This window comes from Leptodactylus fuscus, chromosome 2 (genome assembly GCF_031893055.1).
Source record: "Leptodactylus fuscus isolate aLepFus1 chromosome 2, aLepFus1.hap2, whole genome shotgun sequence".
NCBI classification, from domain to species: Eukaryota; Metazoa; Chordata; class Amphibia; order Anura; family Leptodactylidae; genus Leptodactylus; species Leptodactylus fuscus.
The window spans coordinates 79,753,772-79,771,427 of record NC_134266.1 but is presented as its reverse complement, the minus strand read 5'-3'; the positions used below and the strand labels follow the sequence as shown (position 1 = coordinate 79,771,427).

Here is a 17,656-nt window from a genome sequence, read left to right as displayed (position 1 = left end):
GGAAGACTGATGTTGGGAGAAAACAATCATTTGGTGGACAGCTAGTGACATATATGGCCACTAGCTAACTATCACTTATAAGAGTGTGACCACAGTGATCATAAGAAAAGGGGTCCACAAGGGCCTATAAGTGGCTCATGTGGATGTATCGGTAGTACACACAATCTACTTGCCTTTGTAGGACTTCCAAAGACTGCTGTTTCTGAAGTTGCACAGCAGCGAGTGGAAGGGTAGCTGAGCATGTGCACCAATGCTGCACTCACATGATTGTTGGGATCAATCTAATTATTTGGAAAACCCCTGTCAGACTAGTCCACCACAAGGACAATTTTGTCATTAGTTTGCTGTAGCCGCAGAGTAAAAAGAAATGTATGGTACAGGGAATGGCACCCAGTTTTATGTGTTACGGGTCATTGTGCAGGAGAGATGCCATTACATCAGATGGGAACACACCTTTACAGGGACAGGATCTTTTCAGATAGAGAATCAAAAGTGAATCTGAGGCTGGAAAACAATCAAGAAGGGGAAAACTTATTATCGATTGAAGCGCTGATGGCCAAAGTCTGGGGCAAGGAGGATCCAATATTTGTTACTGTTCATTTTTCAGTTTTATGTCTCTGTGGGTAGTTGTACAAGATCAGTGAGCTGTAACTTACCTTTATTGCCTCAATCACCAGCTCCCTGGCTTCCAGCTCCCCTTCTAAGATGCTTAGTAGCGTCAGCAACTCTGGTTTGCTGAGTTTTTCTAGATTCATTGTGTCCCCTAAAGATAAAAAAAAAAGTGCAAATGAGATGGTCTGAATATGAACATTTCATTTTTATTTTATTTTTTTTTATGTTTCATTATGCCCACAAATAAGATTGTGGTTTTCAACAGAATCAGGCCCAGGATGAATTAGAAGAAAAAAAACAAAAAACAAAAAAACGATTGTACCATAGCTTGTGATCAATACTCAGCACACGGAGTAAGTATTTTTACATTGAAAATCTGGTCCCGGATGCCATCAGAAAGATATGGCAGTCTAGAATTATGAACTTCAAGAATATATATATATATATATATATATATATATATATATATATATATATATATATATATATATATATATATATGGTGCAGAATATATTTTTATTCCAGAGTCATCTAGATGTCAAATCTCTCTTATAGTAAAGAACCAGCTATTTCATTTAGTACATGGACTAATGCATGCATGGGTGTACATATGGTGCGTTGCAATCCCTCAGGTTACAAGGGTTAGGAGTGAGAATATATCACTAATACAGCGTCCAATGTGAAATCACTGTGCTGGATTTAAGAAAAAAAAAAAAAAAATAGTACCGTATGACGTCAGAGGCATACAGAAGTATAGTATGAAGCATAATAGAGAATGTATGTCTTCTACACCAGTTTTAATTGATTCATACATGATCTCGCCTTAAGGAGTGATAATATCCCCAGAACCACATACATGACAGTAACTCTTCCGGGCTCAGCAGTTCCCATCCCAGCTTGTCTTGAGCCCTGCACTGCCCTGTTTTGTAAAGTAGGTAAGGGTGTATGAAAAAGGACATAGCGGTGCCGAATGGGGCTGTGCGCCAAAAATTCAGCACTTTGTGTGTCTGAAAATCTTCATAAATTCCTTTATCAAGCTGCCAGACAACACATACTAAGACCCAGATCTTAATCTAATGGTTGGGATGTGACACTAAACACACTTTCAACACAAACAAATGAGAGGAAGACAAGTCCATAATACAGAGCTCAGATATAACAATACTGAGCACATCCTAAAGACAGGTTATACCATGACCCTACTTTCTTATACAGTAGCTACCTGAATTTGAGGTGCACTGGGCCTCTACATGCCTTAAATTGCATATAAAAGTTTTGGGTTTTTTTACAGTCAGATTCAGAATACGGGCAGAACGCACAAGACTAACCTCCCCTACCACACCCAGACAGGTCACCGTACTCATACACAGATGAGGCAATATACAGACAATGATTCACTCCCCACTAATATATGGTGTCAGTGTAGACAAGAACACCTCACAATAAGTGTCACAGCCAAAAGTGTCATGGTTAAAACATTTGTAGGATGGTAGAACATTTTTAGGAGACTTCTGTGCTCATAACGAACATTCTCACAAAAACACTTTATTGACAGTGTGTGTGTGTGTGTGTGTGTGTATGCGTGCACCAATAAGATGTTGGAATTGATTGAAATTGTATGTGTGAATGTAACAATGATCTATGTAAGCGAGTGCAATATTAGAGTGAAGGGATGTGTTTATTGGGAAAATTGTACAATTGAAAGAGGGCTCTAGTATCTTTCTGGGCCGCTCTAACCTGGACACAAGATGAGGCACATTTGGGCATGGAGGCATACAGGTTCCACATGGTATCCTGTGGCACATGGATATGGCAAACTTGTGGGATGCCAAAGTGGGGTCCCAGCTGGTCTCATAATTTGTGGTACATATGGCAACTGGGAAGGCCAATGAAGTGTTGCACTCTCAGGAGACATTCCTGTGTAACCCTTGCTGTGTATGGGTGTAGTGTATTTTTTTTCCCAATGAGAGCAAAAACGTGCCAAGATAAATTCAACATACAGTTATGTCTCAGGCAGGTATGTAAATGACTACAGATATGGTCAGTTTATGCACCGGATCTTGCCACAAGAGAATGTACTTTACAAAAAAGACTCTCAGAAGCTACTTTTGGGTAGTGTACATCTTGGTGAGAAAAGCCTCTAGAAGACATTTTGCACAATTAGTAGACTACAAGAGGTTGTGAATCATGGAGCTGAGAGAAGCAGGATGGTTATTTTGACATATTGCCTTCCATCTAGATTGTTCTGACCGTTGACAGATGGTGTCGGGAGCAGTGGCAATTACACATGGGCATGCATACTTACCAAAGAGGTCCCAGATGGTATAGACTGGACCAATAGAGAGGACCATCTGATCCACTGACAAGCACAAGAAGCTCCCACACTTTCCCTGTTCACCAGACAATGGAAGCACCTTCATTACAAACCCATATAGCCCGGCCCATTTTCAGGCTCTTGTCAGAAAGAAATTTGGTGTCACAGCAACCATCATGTGTCCTGCATTGATAGCTAACCACAGTCACTTTGGTTTAAAGTGCTACTGAGAAACTTGGACTGCTTTAGTTTGGCACCTGACAATAGTCGAATTACAGTAGGAGGGGCTGTAGTGAGCGCTTCAATCTTGTCTTCTACTGTAGAGTAACACACTGCCCCAACTACTGATGTGATGATGTGCGGAGCTATCACATGTGAGGATCAGATAATGTGATACAAGGGAAACAGCTCAGTGATATGTGCAGGACATCCTGTGGCCACATGTGAAGCCTCTCATAGCAGGGCTGCTTCCAACTTTTTCAGAATATCATCATTACTTTCACAATTATAGTTTTATTCAATTCCAACAACTCCCTCTTGGTATGCTTCATTTTCAACAAGTGTAGCTGCATAATATATATATATATATATATATATATATATATATATATATATATATATATATTTATATATATATACACACACACATACATATACACACACACACACACACGTAAAATATATACATATTGCATAAAAAAAAAAAAAAAAAAAAAAGAAGGAATAGGTCAGTAGGCCAAGAACAGAATGAAAATCTCCCACCATCAGCAGCTAAACAGCCAGATCAAGAAGTATTTAGTTGTTAAAGGGATTCTACCATTAAAAACTTTTCTTTTGTTGTTGACACGTCAGAATAGCCTTAAGAAAGGCGGTGAAACTTGTAGGCCTCGAGCAGAGCCGACTGCGCATGCCCACAGGCCACAAGAACATGGCCGCTTACACAGTAAGTAACGGGTACCCATTGTGTTTATGAGTAGGTTTTACACCTTAGTTGAGTATATGGTGAAACAGAAAAATGGAATGTAAGCTAAGAATTGAAAAAATGAGACAAACATTAGTCGAACCCAATAGGTCTCATTGACTAAACAGAAATTCTCAGACGTAGTGAAGAATACATCAAAAAGCTTCACTTTAATAAGGGGAGTGTCATATGGCTTATCAGGAAAAGGGGAAGTAATAGTGAGCACATTAAACCTGCAACACAGTAAGATAGAGCAGACAAACCTGAATGTACCCCCCCGCCAAAAAAAAAAAAAAATGAATACGGTAAATAAAAAAAATTGTGCCTCTGTAGGCAAGATATTTAATTTTTACCCAATATGCAAATAAGAAATCTGGAGTATTGAGGGTGGATCTGTTGCTCCAAACTGCTCTAATACACTAATGTGAACACAAAAACAGATCCAGGCCAGATTTCAGCACAGCTTCCTGGCCCTGAAATGCATATTCCCCTGCATTTCATTTCTGTGTGTCCTTTCCCTATAAGTGCAAATGCACAATAAGAAGCGCAACATCTACACTGGCCTCAAAATGTCAGCAAAGTTGTATAAAGCATATATATGTATAAAATGAGAAAAACTAACATGACTTATGGGAACAGTCCTGCAAGGCTCCACACTGTTCCTATAACCCTCATAGAGGTGAATGGAGTTACAGAAACAGCGTAAGCAGGTAAGCAACACAGTTTGTGCGGATTGACAGTAGTCGCGGCAGAACGTCTAGTGCTGAGCAACACTGGTCATTATGTAACAAAATACTTCAATGAAGTTTATAGGAATTGCACTGCTCATCTTATTACATATGTTTGTACAACCCGATGAAGAAGGTTAGAAAAACAGAGCAATATATCAGGAATTTGTCCATAAGCATCCTGAATTCATGAACTTGCCAAACACTTCATGTCCAAAATGCAAAAGGAAGGGCAAAGTATAGCGGAAACCATATAATTTCTAGCTAAGTAGCAAACCCACTGTATAAAAACTATATACCGTATATACTCGAGTACAAGCAAAGTTTTTCAGCACAGTTTTTGTGCTGAAAATGTGCGCCTCTGCCTTATACTCGCGTCAATATGGTAAACTCCTGTAGTCAGGGGCGGATGGTGGAACGGTAATGACACTTTTTAGACACTGGGGGATGCAAGAAACTTTCTGCTTTATAGTGAATGAGGCAGACACGACATGACAGCTGCTCCCATGAGCTGTGCTCAAAATACCAGCAGATCTGGGGGTCACTTAGGACCTCCCTGTGCAAAACATCTGTGGGAGGCCGCTGGAGCAGCACTGCTGCCGATAGGTGAGTGATGAGGCAGCGCCGTCTCCAGGACCGCCCTAAGAGGTTTCCAGAGCGTCTTTTCTGCCTTGGAAACATCTTAAGGTGGCCCTGGAGACAGTGCTGCCTCACCACCCACCTATCAGCAGCAGCGGTGCTTCAGCGGCGGGCCTCCGCTCCAGTCCCCGCTCCCTCCCCCGGCTACATCACACGCTGGGTGACGTGGCCGCGTAAGATCAGGCCAGCACCCGGTATGTGTCGCTGACGTCTTACTGTGTCTCAGCGCAGGCGGTGTCATCACGGCCCCAACGCTGAGACGCAGCGTACTGCCAGGAGAAGAAGAGGCGGTGGCAGTGGGAGCAGCACGAGGTTGGTAAGTATAAGAACTTTATGTTTGTTTGTTTTATAATAGGCCGCTTCCTGCTGGAGTATTCCCAGCAGGTAGCGCCTATTTACCAACCTCCCGGGGCCTGCTCACTGCCAACCCTCGCTGCACTTTATACTATAGGCAGCGGAGGCCGGCAGTGAGTAGGCCCGAGCCCTGGCCACGATTCCACTGCCGCTATTATTATACTCAGGGGTCATTACAGACCTCTAAGTGTAATAATAAGAGCCCCAGGGGAGGTGAGAGAACAAAGTTTTACTCGCCTCTCCGGGATCCGATGTTAATCCTAGCCGGCTTCGGGCCTATATGGTAATATCCCAGACGTTACGTGGTCTGGGATATTACCATATAGGCCCAAAGCCTGTGCTAGTAGTAATAGCCTGTTACTGCTAGCACAGGCTTTGGGCCTGTATGGAAACAGGCTGTGACTGCTACCATAAGGCTTTGGGCCTGTATGATAATATCCCAGACGTCTGGGGCATTATCATACAGGCCCAAAGCCTGCTAGGATTTACATGAGCACAAACAGAATGTCATGCATTTTCCCCCCTCGGCTTATACTCGAGTAAATAAGTTTTCCCCGTTTTCTGGTGGTAAACTGGGGGGGGGGGGGGGGGGCTTATATTCAGGTCGACTTATAGATGTCTGTTTATCTATATTTTCTTTAATATATTTTTTTTCAGTCCACAATGCCATTGAAGTCAAGGACTATGTCAGGGACTGAGAACTTTTTCTCAAATATATGACTTTTAATAACAGAGCTCAACATGCAACACAAAACAAATGGTTATAGACAGTGAAATATCAAAAGTGTTAGGCGGAGTTCACACTACCGTTACTAATGTCCGTTGCTGTCATACACGGATCTACCCAGGACAGCTTCCGAGGCAGATTGTGACTACTGGATTTACACATGCTGTCTGGATGAAGGGGCCACTTGGAAGGATGGATCTTTAAAACAGTCAAGGGGGCTTGGTAAATACAACTTACTGGGGTGAGCTGTAAGCCTTCGCTCTGGGGTAAAATCTGCATTGTCCCTGATGGTTAAATTGAGGCCAATTTTACATGTGGCCATTTCCAAAATCAGGGACAGAATAGTGATAAATAACAGGGCTGAGAAACTAAACTCTATATAACCAAAAACAGAAGTCTGCTCAATGAATGGACGTGAACTTGCTGACATCGATCATATCTTTTATTTTGCATCCATGACATCCAGTCACATATGTAAAAGATAGGTCACACTACGCTATGCAGTCAGGATTGCAGATATGTCAACAACCAGTGCTATGACATGGCTTATAAATACAGGGTGCCGAAAAAGGGAAGTGTCCTAAAATAATTGTTCATTAATCTGAATTAATCATAATTTTGCTTTAGATCAAAGTCGCCCAACTCTACCATATAATATATTAAAAATTCACACAAATGAGGTTACCCGGACTATAGGATATTCTCTGCAGTGGATAATTTTACAATGTACTTTCTGCTTCAATTCCTAAAACCAGTCCTGGTCTTAAGATGGGCACACAAGGAGCATACTAGGAGCACTGTTCATTACCAAAATTAGTTCTGATAAATGGACGGTGCACCTACTGACCCAAACTTTCACTATACAATGCACAAATCATTACTTATTAAAACTGGTGTATCCCTTTAAACAAGGCAAACGACATGTATACTTGTACAAAGCATGTCACTTATTATCAATAAGGAGAACCTGAGGTCATGGAAATGCAGTGCGATCTGCTTTGCTGTCTGAATTCTCCCTTCGATCATCTGCTGTAATATTCAATGGTATATAATCTGCTATTGAACCCACCTCTGCTTTGCTGTCTGAATTCTCCCTTCGATCATCTGCTGTAATATTCAATGGTATATAATCTGCTATTGAACCCACCTCTGCTTTGCTGTCTGAATTCTCCCTTCGATCATCTGCTGTAATATTCAATGATATATAATCCTGTATTTCACCTCTGCATGATTACTGAACTATATCCTAGCATTTCATCCAGGCTGTATATTTTTTGCACTTCCATGTCTTCTTATCTGCACTAGTGTCAGTCTTTTGATCATCAATGATTTTATTGCTGTTCTGGCCAAGTGCTTACTTGGATCCACACTGCCAGTCTCCTCATGTGTCACAGTTTGTAGATTAATTAGTTAACGACTTAAATTAGTGCTAGTCTGAAGCTGTGCTTTCCTATATAAGTAGATATAGCTTATGGGGTGCATCTCATATGCGGGGGCATCTCATCTGCAGCATGCATCTTAACCAAATTGCATCTTAACCAAAGTGCATCTTAACCGAAGTGCATCTTAACCGAAGTGCAGATTAACCGAAGTGCAGATTAACCGAAGTGCAGATTAACCAAAGTGCACTTATACATGGCACGGAACAGGCTAACCATGGCAGAACACCAGGTAAATTTCAACCTAAAACAAGAAGTTTTACCACATGGTATCCTGTAGCTGCATTGTCTCTTACTATCTTAGCCATTGGCTTCCTGCAGATCTCTCCTTCACCTCTACCACCAGCACACACCATCCATATCAGTCCCTCTCTTCTTCCTTCTCCCATGTACAGCTCTCACACACTTTTCACACTCTGTAATCACCCCTTTACTTCTTTTAGCAGTGACACCAAACATAAGCGCCCACATAAATCCCTGAACCACCTTCTGTCTCTGTCCATTCTGCTCCTCCTAGCTGCTGGGGACATCTCTCCTAACCCCGGCCCTCCTTCCTTCACTAACTCTTCTTCCTGCACACATAGAAGGCCTACAAACCTCATCAATATTTACCGTGTTCCTTCCCCTCACCCCTCCCCTGTCTCTTTTAGCTGCTCTCTCTGGAACGCCCGCTCAGTGTGTAACAAACTAGAATACATTAATGACTTATTCCTTAGCAAATCCCTTGGCCTGCTCGCCCTTACTGAGACTTGGATCCAGCAGTCAGATACGGCCTCCCCTGCTGCTGTCTCATGGTGGCCTACAATTCGCTCACACCTCTAGGCCTGACAATAGGCAGGGTGGTGGGGTAGGATTACTTCTGTCACCGCAGTGCATTTTTCAGTCCATTCCCCAGGTCCCCTCACTCACATTCTCCTCATTTGAAGTCCATACTATCAAACTTTTCCGCCCACTCTCCTTACGTGTAGCCGTGATCTACCGCCCACCTGGCTCACCCTACCAATTTTTGGACCACTTTGCTTCTTGGCTTCCCCACTTTTTATCCAGTGACATTCCTACCCTCATCATGGGTGACTTTAACATCCCTATTGCCCCCCCTCACTCCCCAGCTGCCTCACAGTTTCTCTCATTAACCACTTCTCTTGGTCTCTCACAATGTTCTTCTTCCGCCACACATATAGATGGTAACACGATTGATCTAGTCTTCCATCGACTCCTCACAGTCTCTAAATTTTCTAACTCTTCTCTGCCGCTCTCTGACCACAACCTTCTATCTCTCACCATCAGTGCTCTCTCCCCTTCACAAGACGCCCCTACCCATCACACATATAGGAACTTGCGTGCTATTGACACCCAGCACCTCTCAGATACTCTACAGTCCTCCCTGTCCCCCATCTCTTCAATCTCCTGTCCCAATCTGGCCACCAGTCACTATAATGAAACCCTCAAAAATGCATTGGATGAGGTTGCTCCCCCCTCCACTCGTAAAGTCCCACATAGGAGGCAGCAACCCTGGCACACGCCACAGACACGATTTCTCCAGCGATGCTCTAGGTGTGCCGAACGTCTCTGGCGAAAATCACGCTCACCTGCAGATTTCCTCCACTTCAAGTTTATGCTTAAAACATATAGCTCTGCCCTTTACCTCGCCAAACAAGACTATTTCACCGCCCTCATCTCTTCTCTCTCCAGCAACCCTAAAAGGCTTTTTGAAACCTTTCACTCCTTACTCACACCCAAGGAACAGACGCCATTCACAGACCTTAGTGCTGATGACCTGGCCATGTATTTCCATGATAAAATTGATAAGATCCGTCAGGAAATTACTGCCCAAGCCCCAGGTGGCATTGACTCCCACACCTACGATAGTACTGATCCCCTCACCAGCCGCACTTCAGACTGTCCATTCTCATCTTTTGAACCTGTTACAGAAGAGGAAGTCTCCCAGCTACTTTCTTCATCTCGCCCCACAACCTGCAGTAGTGACCCTTTCCCCTCACACCTTCTCCAATCTCTGTCCCCTGCTGTCACTACTTACCTTACTAAAATATTTAACCTCTCTCTCTCTTCTGGAATCTTCCCATCCTCCTTCAAGCATGCTGTTATAACCCCGCTACTGAAAAAACCCTCCCTGAACCCATCCTGTGCTGCTAACTATCGACCCGTCTCTAACCTACCCTTCATCTCTAAACTTTTGGAACGCCTGGTTTATTCTCGGTTAATTCGTTATCTCTCTGCTAACTCTCTGCTTGACCCCTTACAATCTGGTTTCCGCGCTCTGCACTCTACTGAAACAGCTCTCACAAAAGTCTCTAATGATCTACTAAAGGCTAAATCCAATGGCGACTTCTCTCTTCTTATTCTTCTGGACCTCTCTGCAGCTTTTGACACTGTTGACCATCAACTTCTCCTCACTATGCTCCGCTCAGTCGGCCTCAATGACACTGCCCTCTCCTGGTTCTCCTCTTATCTCTCAGACCGCACTTTCAGTGTATCATTCGCGGGCTCTGTTTCCTCCCCTCTTTCCCTTGCTGTTGGGGTTCCTCAGGGCTCGGTCCTCGGCCCCCTGCTCTTTTCTCTCTACACAGCCCCGATTGGACAAACAATCGCCAGATTTGGCTTCAGGTACCATCTTTATGCTGATGACACCCAATTATACACATCTTCCCGTGACATCACCCCTGCACTCATACAGAACACCAGTGACTGTCTCTCTGCTGTCTCTAATATCATGTCCTCGCTCTATCTGAAACTAAATCTCTCTAAGACTGAACTACTACTGTTTCCACCATCTAACAGATCTGTCCCTGATATATCCATTGCAGTCTCAGGCCTTACTATAACTCCTAGGCAGCAGGCCCGCTGCCTCGGGGTCATATTTGACGCAGACCTTTCCTTCACCCCTCATATTGAATCACTCGCACGTTCATGTCACCTCCACCTCAAAAACATCTCCAGAATACGCCCTTTCCTTACCAGAGATACACTAAAGACACTTATTGTCTCTCTGATTCATTCTCGCCTTGACTACTGTAACTCCTTACTAATCGGTCTTCCCCTCACTAAACTCTCCCCTCTACAATCTATTCTGAATGCAGCGGCCAGGCTCATCTATCAGGGTAGACGCTACAGCGATGCCTCTGGTCTGTGCCAGTCACTACACTGGCTGCCTATTCATTATAGAATAAAATATAAAGTTATTACTCTCATCCACAAGGCTCTCCATAAAGCCGCACCTCCATACATTTCCTCCCTCATCTCTGTCTACCGCCCAACCCGTGTTCTCCGCTCAGTCAATGATCTAACACTTACATCCTCTATTATCAGAACCTCCCACGCTCGTATACAAGACTTCTCCCGAGCTGCACCACTTCTCTGGAATGCTCTACCCCGGACAATAAGATTAACTCCCAACTTCTACAGTTTCAAACGCAAACTAAAGACGCATTTTTTCAGACAGGCCTATCACAATTCCTAATGCACAAAATTGTCTGAACACTGTATAAGCAATGCCGCCCCTGCTACCTCTTGTGTCACCCCCTCTACCTCATAGATTGTAAGCTCTTTTGAGCAGGGCCCTCAGTCCCATTGTGTGAAATGACGTTCTTTGTTATGTATGTCTGTATCTGAACCCTATAAATTGTACAGTGCTGCGGAATATGTTGGCGCTATATAAATAAAATGTGTTATTATTATTATAATATATATATATATATATATAGAGAGAGAGAGAGAGAGAGAGAGAGAGAGAGAGAGAGAGAGAGAGAGAGAGAGAGAGAGAGAGAGAGAGAGAGAGAGAGAGAGAGAGAGAGAGAGAGAGAGAGAGAGAGAGAGAGAGAGAGAGAGAAGAGAGAGATTCATTATAATCTTGGTACCAGTCTTCTAGTCATGGGGCAGCCCTATCTGTGAAGGATCATACCTGCATGCACGGTCATACATCGAGGACTGTGGCGTAACTACCGGGATAGCAGCTGCCACCGGGCCCGGGACATTAGGGGCAGGGTGACAGCCACTACCCCTGCATTTTTTTTATTTTTTTTTAATAGGGCTGGAGTAACTCCAGCCGGTAACGGGCCCTACTTACTTACTGATCCTGGCAGGGGATTCCCTGAATGGAAACCCGAACGCAGATGTGAACCAGGTTTTATTTCTGCTGACTACAAACTTTATTATAAAACCAAAACAAAACAAAAAAAAAACAGACAAGACATTTTCTTTTCTAAATGCCACTAAAATAAAAGTTATTCTTCAGTAAAGAAAAAAAGAAGAAACAACGCATAAATGAGGGAAGTCTAAAGATAAAAGTAGTTTTCTTCTATGTAATCCGGAATATAACACTGCAGAACAATACTTACAAGTTTCTACATGTATCACTCAGCTCGCTCCTGATCTTAGCTTCCTCTTATTTTCATCAGGACTAACTTTTTTTTTAGACTCTGCTTGCTGCAGGCACACACAACACCAATGTCTTTTGTAAATGGAGTCTAAAGCCCGAGGCTACAGAATAATGTGGCTACATTCCTGACCCCGTCCAGCTCGGAGAGGTTTAATGTTTAATCAGATACAATCTCCGTCTGAAAGGCACAAAGAGGTAAATAAGCACCGTACTCAAGTGTATGGGCTTGTGTGTGTATGACTAATTATATATATATATATATATATATATATATATATATATATATATATATACACACACACACACATACACACACACACAAAAACAATGATATAGGACATACAGGGTACCCATTAGGGTATACTGATGTTAATGGGTGGGTAGTCATATGGGAAACCAAATTAACTGCATGCACAATAGACATATTGGCCATTCACACAATCTACCACCTGAGACCTGTTTAGAAGGAACATACTGCTTTTCTTCCTTGAATTTTCTATGTATTCCCAGGGAATCAATGTACACACTCTACCATGTACTGTATTAGAGGAAGACTGCAAGACAAGTGAGAAAGTGGCATGTAATTAAAACCAAATTCATTTTCTGGCCTAACGTACTGAACAGAATAATCATCTTGCATGTACGACAACCGCAAAAATGAACAAAATGCTTTCATTGTCTTTCAATACAGAAGCAAATAAAATCCAAATCAATGGTTAGGAGAAGATGGAGCCACTTAACAATAGATTAAAGACATTCAGCCGGGAGACATGAAGTCTCCTCCTTAGACTCTAATTCACATTAATGTCAAGGCTTCCCTTCTTAAAAGAGTAATGACAGATTTACAGAACCCTACCCTATGTTCATGGGGTACATCAGATTTACAGTGTGTTTTGTGGTCTGAGTTCTTGGGGGTCTGAGTGGTTTCTGATCCAGAGCGTCATGGTCCGGCTCTGGTGTTGGGTTTGTTCTGGCATATTACTATAACCCTATAACTCATCAGAGTATCTCCTTTAAAAAGGAGCCATCACCATTTACGACAAGTCTATTTTAGTAAATTATTGTATTCCCATAATATAACTCTGTTGTTCTGTTCTTCCTCCTAGAAATCAATCAATAAATTGACAACTGGCCATTCCAGATGGGGGCGTGTCCTTGCACACTTACAGGCAGTCCAATCAGTGTGAGGGTACACGGGCACACCCCTTTGACAAGAAAAAAAAATGCTCCAGGGTTGTTACCTCATGGGGAATTATTTACTAAGCTGCGTTCTGACAACCGTCATGCAAATCAGAAGGGACAAGCAGCTGTTTTCATGGTGGATTTGCATTCATGTCAGACATACAGTATTATCACAAATTCATGAAAACGGGAAAAAGACTAAGGACATGATGTATTCCTCCATTGTGGTTTTTCACACAGTCCAGTACAAAAACGGACATGTAAAAAGCCTGATAGAAAAGCAGCAATTTTAAAGCCGCCCGGACAAATGTAGTCATTTGAACAGAGTCTTAAACAGCTATGTTAGGAGAAGCGAAATGTCAAGTCACACCTAGATGTCTAAAAGCAAGGCCTGTTAATAGTCTCCATAACTAGCACCATGTAGATGGGGTACCAACACTGGCAGAGGTGTAGTAAACGTGTCATCTAAGTAAACATGACATTGTCCCAAATGCTTATCTCACTGACATGGGGACAGCAGCTGTCACTTACTGAACTGCATTCTGCATGTCGCACCCTTAGTCTCGACCGTGACAGCCGCCCTGATCTTGGCTCCTGTTCAAGCCGGGAGTTTCACTACAGTAGGAACAGGCTTTGCATCACTTTACAAGTACATCGGCTCTGCCAGCCATCCGCACCTCCACCCAAACGTGCTGTGATTCATGGAGGAAGGGAAGACAAAAACACCTGGCCTGCCAGATATACACACAGGTCACATAGAATGGCTCTCAAGCCCGCCATTACAGGGGGTGCACAGTTTCAAACACAGCAATCTGGTTGGCAGGTGTATGGATACCACAGGGACAACGAAGCAATCCCAATGAAATCAATGGGCTGTCTCAGGAGGGGGCGCCTTTTTTTAGTCACTGTCTAGTCTGGATGATAGATGGAGGTTCCACATGGTGCCATTAACTCCTCATTACATAATCTCCAGTTCAGCATGAATCTGGTTTTATACTGCCACCTGATACCCACAACCGGGCAGTCGGGGTTATCCATCCCTTTGGTTAATAGGGAGTGTTCCTACACAGTCTGGTACTGTCAGTACTGACTAGACAGGATCAAAGTGTGCAGATCACGCCTCAGAAAGGTAACACCCAAGTGTCATTTTATTCATAACCAGGAGGAATAAACAAGGAACACCAGATATAAAAATGCTGTATCTTTGTTATATTATGGGGAAAACATTCAAGTTGTGACAGATCCTCTTTAATATGGCTGCTACTTTACTCGCCAAAATAAGCAAGTAAAGTTAGTGGCTCCTCCATGCCACATGGCAAGAATTTGTCACCAGCAAACCATAAAAGAGAAGACAGTAATCCAATATCCTCTCATATTTACCTTTAGGGATGGGTTACTGTTCTGCATTTAGGAGGTCCTTAACCGACCTCACAAAAAAACAAACGGAAAACAGTGTTATGTAAGGAGAGCCGGCAGGTCACCGAGCTGTAATGCGAATTGAATAATGGGATTTGCAGGCTCTACCTACGCAAGATTCTCTCAATGGGAGGCTCATGACCCAGTGGTACCTTCACAATGACATAATGCCAGGCTACAGCTACAAATTGCACATTAAAACCTCTTATTTTAATCCCAGCACGGCTTGTGAATGTCGCTTACAAGCAACCGTTTTCAGACCAGCACTGCTGTAAAGTCACAGTAAAACTCACAAATCCAATACCACCTTCAGTCTATACTTTTAGGAGTCTCAGGTGGTCACTGGCAAATTCTGTTCTCAGGAAATAAATAATATTCTGCCATAGGCTCAGTGGTTAGGACTGGAGTCCCCCTAAAGTTCAGGTTTTATATCTGACCAACATCTGCAGAGTGTGAATCTTGTCACACTTTTGCATGAGGGTATTCCCATCTTCTTCCAGTTTTTATAAAAATTTCAGAAAGGCCACAAAGTGTAATGTTTAGTGCATACAGTTACAAATGAATCCATACTTTACCTCAGCTCTGCACTGAAAGCCCCTGTTGCCTTTGTATCAACAATAATGGCCAATATCCTCAACACAAGATGGCAGCACTTATGCAGTTTATTAAAGGGGCTCTCAGCAAAATTATGCTGATAGAGCCCCACATATGCCTGAATAGACTTTAAAAAGGCCATTCAGGCATTGCTAATGTTATATTAAACTATCCCCCCCTCCCCCCATTTTAAAATAAAACTCTAAAAGAGAATATGATAGTCATACCGTATCGTGCACGCTGGGCAGGCATGCATGGTCTGACGTCATCTTTAGCCACGCCTACACCTTCTTTCTTCTTGCAGCGATGTCCTCGGGTCCCGTCTTCCTCGTCTTCCTCGTCTTCTTCTTCTGGCGTCATTGCTTGTAATCCCGCGCCTATTGTTCCCCTGCTACTGTGCCGGTGCGGGATTGAAGACGAGGAAGACGGGAACCGAGGAGTAGCAACGGAACAGTAGCAGGGGAACTGAGCATGCTCAGTATGCTCAGTTCCCCTGCTACTGCGTCGGATTACAAGCAATGACGCCGTAAGAAGAAGACGAGGAAGACGGGACCCAAGGACATCGCTGCAAGAAGATGTAGGTGTGGCTAGAGATGACATCGGACCATGCATGCCCGCCCAGCGTGCACAATACGGTATGATTATCATATTATTTTTTAGGGAATCATTTTAAAACGGCGGCGGGGGGGGGGGGGTGTGTGTAGTTTAATATAACATTAGCAATGCCTGAACGGCCTTTTTAAAGGCTATTCACACATATGTGGGGCTCTATCAGCATAATTTTGTTGATTACGCCCCTTTAATAAGATCACGTCCTAAGGACATCCCCTCCTCTCCTCTTTGGCTGAGGTGTTCGGCTCATGTACAGGAGATGCCCTCATTTATCTTCGGAACCATCCTTGAAATGGATAAGCAAGACTGCCACCATCTTGTACCCTATGGACACAAAGTGTGCCAGCCTTCACAATGTACCAGAGTAGCAGGGGGCCTTCAGTGTCAGGGCAGGGGTTAGGAATAGGGTTACCAAATTGTATGCACCACACAAGTCCACAAAAGTCATCCCTTTTAACTGGCCCTGTGTGCTGGAGATAGGGATTTCAGCTGCTTAGTGGACAAGGCCTGAAGTGAATGCTGACAGTGTATATACAAAGCCGTAAAAAAATGGTAGCATTATATAAGCAACAGGAAAGCAAATGTAAACTGCACAGCACTTACTCCTAGCTAAGAGACAATGGCAGGACCAGGCTATGTTCTGCCACAGAAATATATCACACTATATGTGACTAATGGACAACATGTCTGTCACATAGAGAAGAGAATGAAGGCGTTATTCAGGAATGACTGAAATATAGACATATATGAGTCTTTATGGGGGGCTGTGTTACAGAATTGTCACTCTATGTAACGCCATATATTAGAACATGTGCCCACTAATGCATTTTTATGAACGCGAACCCCAGGAAAGGGCTTCGCCCCACACTAGACAAACATAGTCCTACTAGAATACTTTCTTTCAATCCTGAAAGGAAAAGTACCCAGGACATAACGTCAGAGAATCATATAGAGCTTTACGTCTCCATGGAGGAGAAACTGAAGCCCTTTATGTGCTGAACACCTGGCTAAGCCTCCTACAAGCCACGAACAGTAAAATAACTGTGTACTCGGGAACAGAGGACATCTGGGCAAACTGATGGCTGCGTCCAGTTTATAGGGCTTCAGGAGCTTGGAAATGCTCTAAACATTGATTCCAGAATGACAGGAAAATCTGCAAACGGTAATAGACATTGGACTGATAATGGACTTTATGAGGAGGCAGATTTATATTACACTGCCCCGAATCAAGTGACTATAAGCTTAGGTTAGATCTATAAATGATATCACTGTCTGACATAGATTATTTCTCCAGGATTTAGGGTGCCGCCACTCAGTTATATCTGGGGACACAGGGGTCTCCCTAGTAAGTGAAACACTGGTGAACTGCAGGCCATACCCATTACTTGTCTCATTAACAGCAAAACTTCAGTCAGAAGGGCGGGGAGGAGGGTGACAAACTGAGGCAAGTGAATTAAGACTTGCATTTTGCACACTAGTCTTATAGGGCCCTACAAGTGTAAGAATGGCCACTCTATAAAGCATGTCAGTGCTCCAAAATGGCGATCTAGACCAGTCAAAACAGCCAAACGTCTGTGTGCCCAAGATGCATCCATCTAAACCCATCTATGTCAGAAAACTGGCACAGATGAGTTAGTAAGTGGAGCAGGAAGCAAACAGCTCTGTTCTATGTAGTGGCCAG

At 43.3% G+C, this 17,656-nt stretch overlaps 1 protein-coding gene across 1 annotated transcript in view; it reads right to left on the bottom strand.

The window, feature by feature from the left end:
- Window positions 1-17,656, bottom strand: part of CTTNBP2NL (CTTNBP2 N-terminal like) — a 58,446-nt gene that overhangs the window by 27,443 nt on the left and 13,347 nt on the right. Inside the window, exon 2 of the mRNA XM_075264062.1 lies at window positions 657-763. Coding sequence (XP_075120163.1) covers window positions 657-755 — 99 coding nt within the window. The 5' untranslated portion in view covers window positions 756-763. The remainder of the gene's footprint in view (window positions 1-656; window positions 764-17,656) is intronic.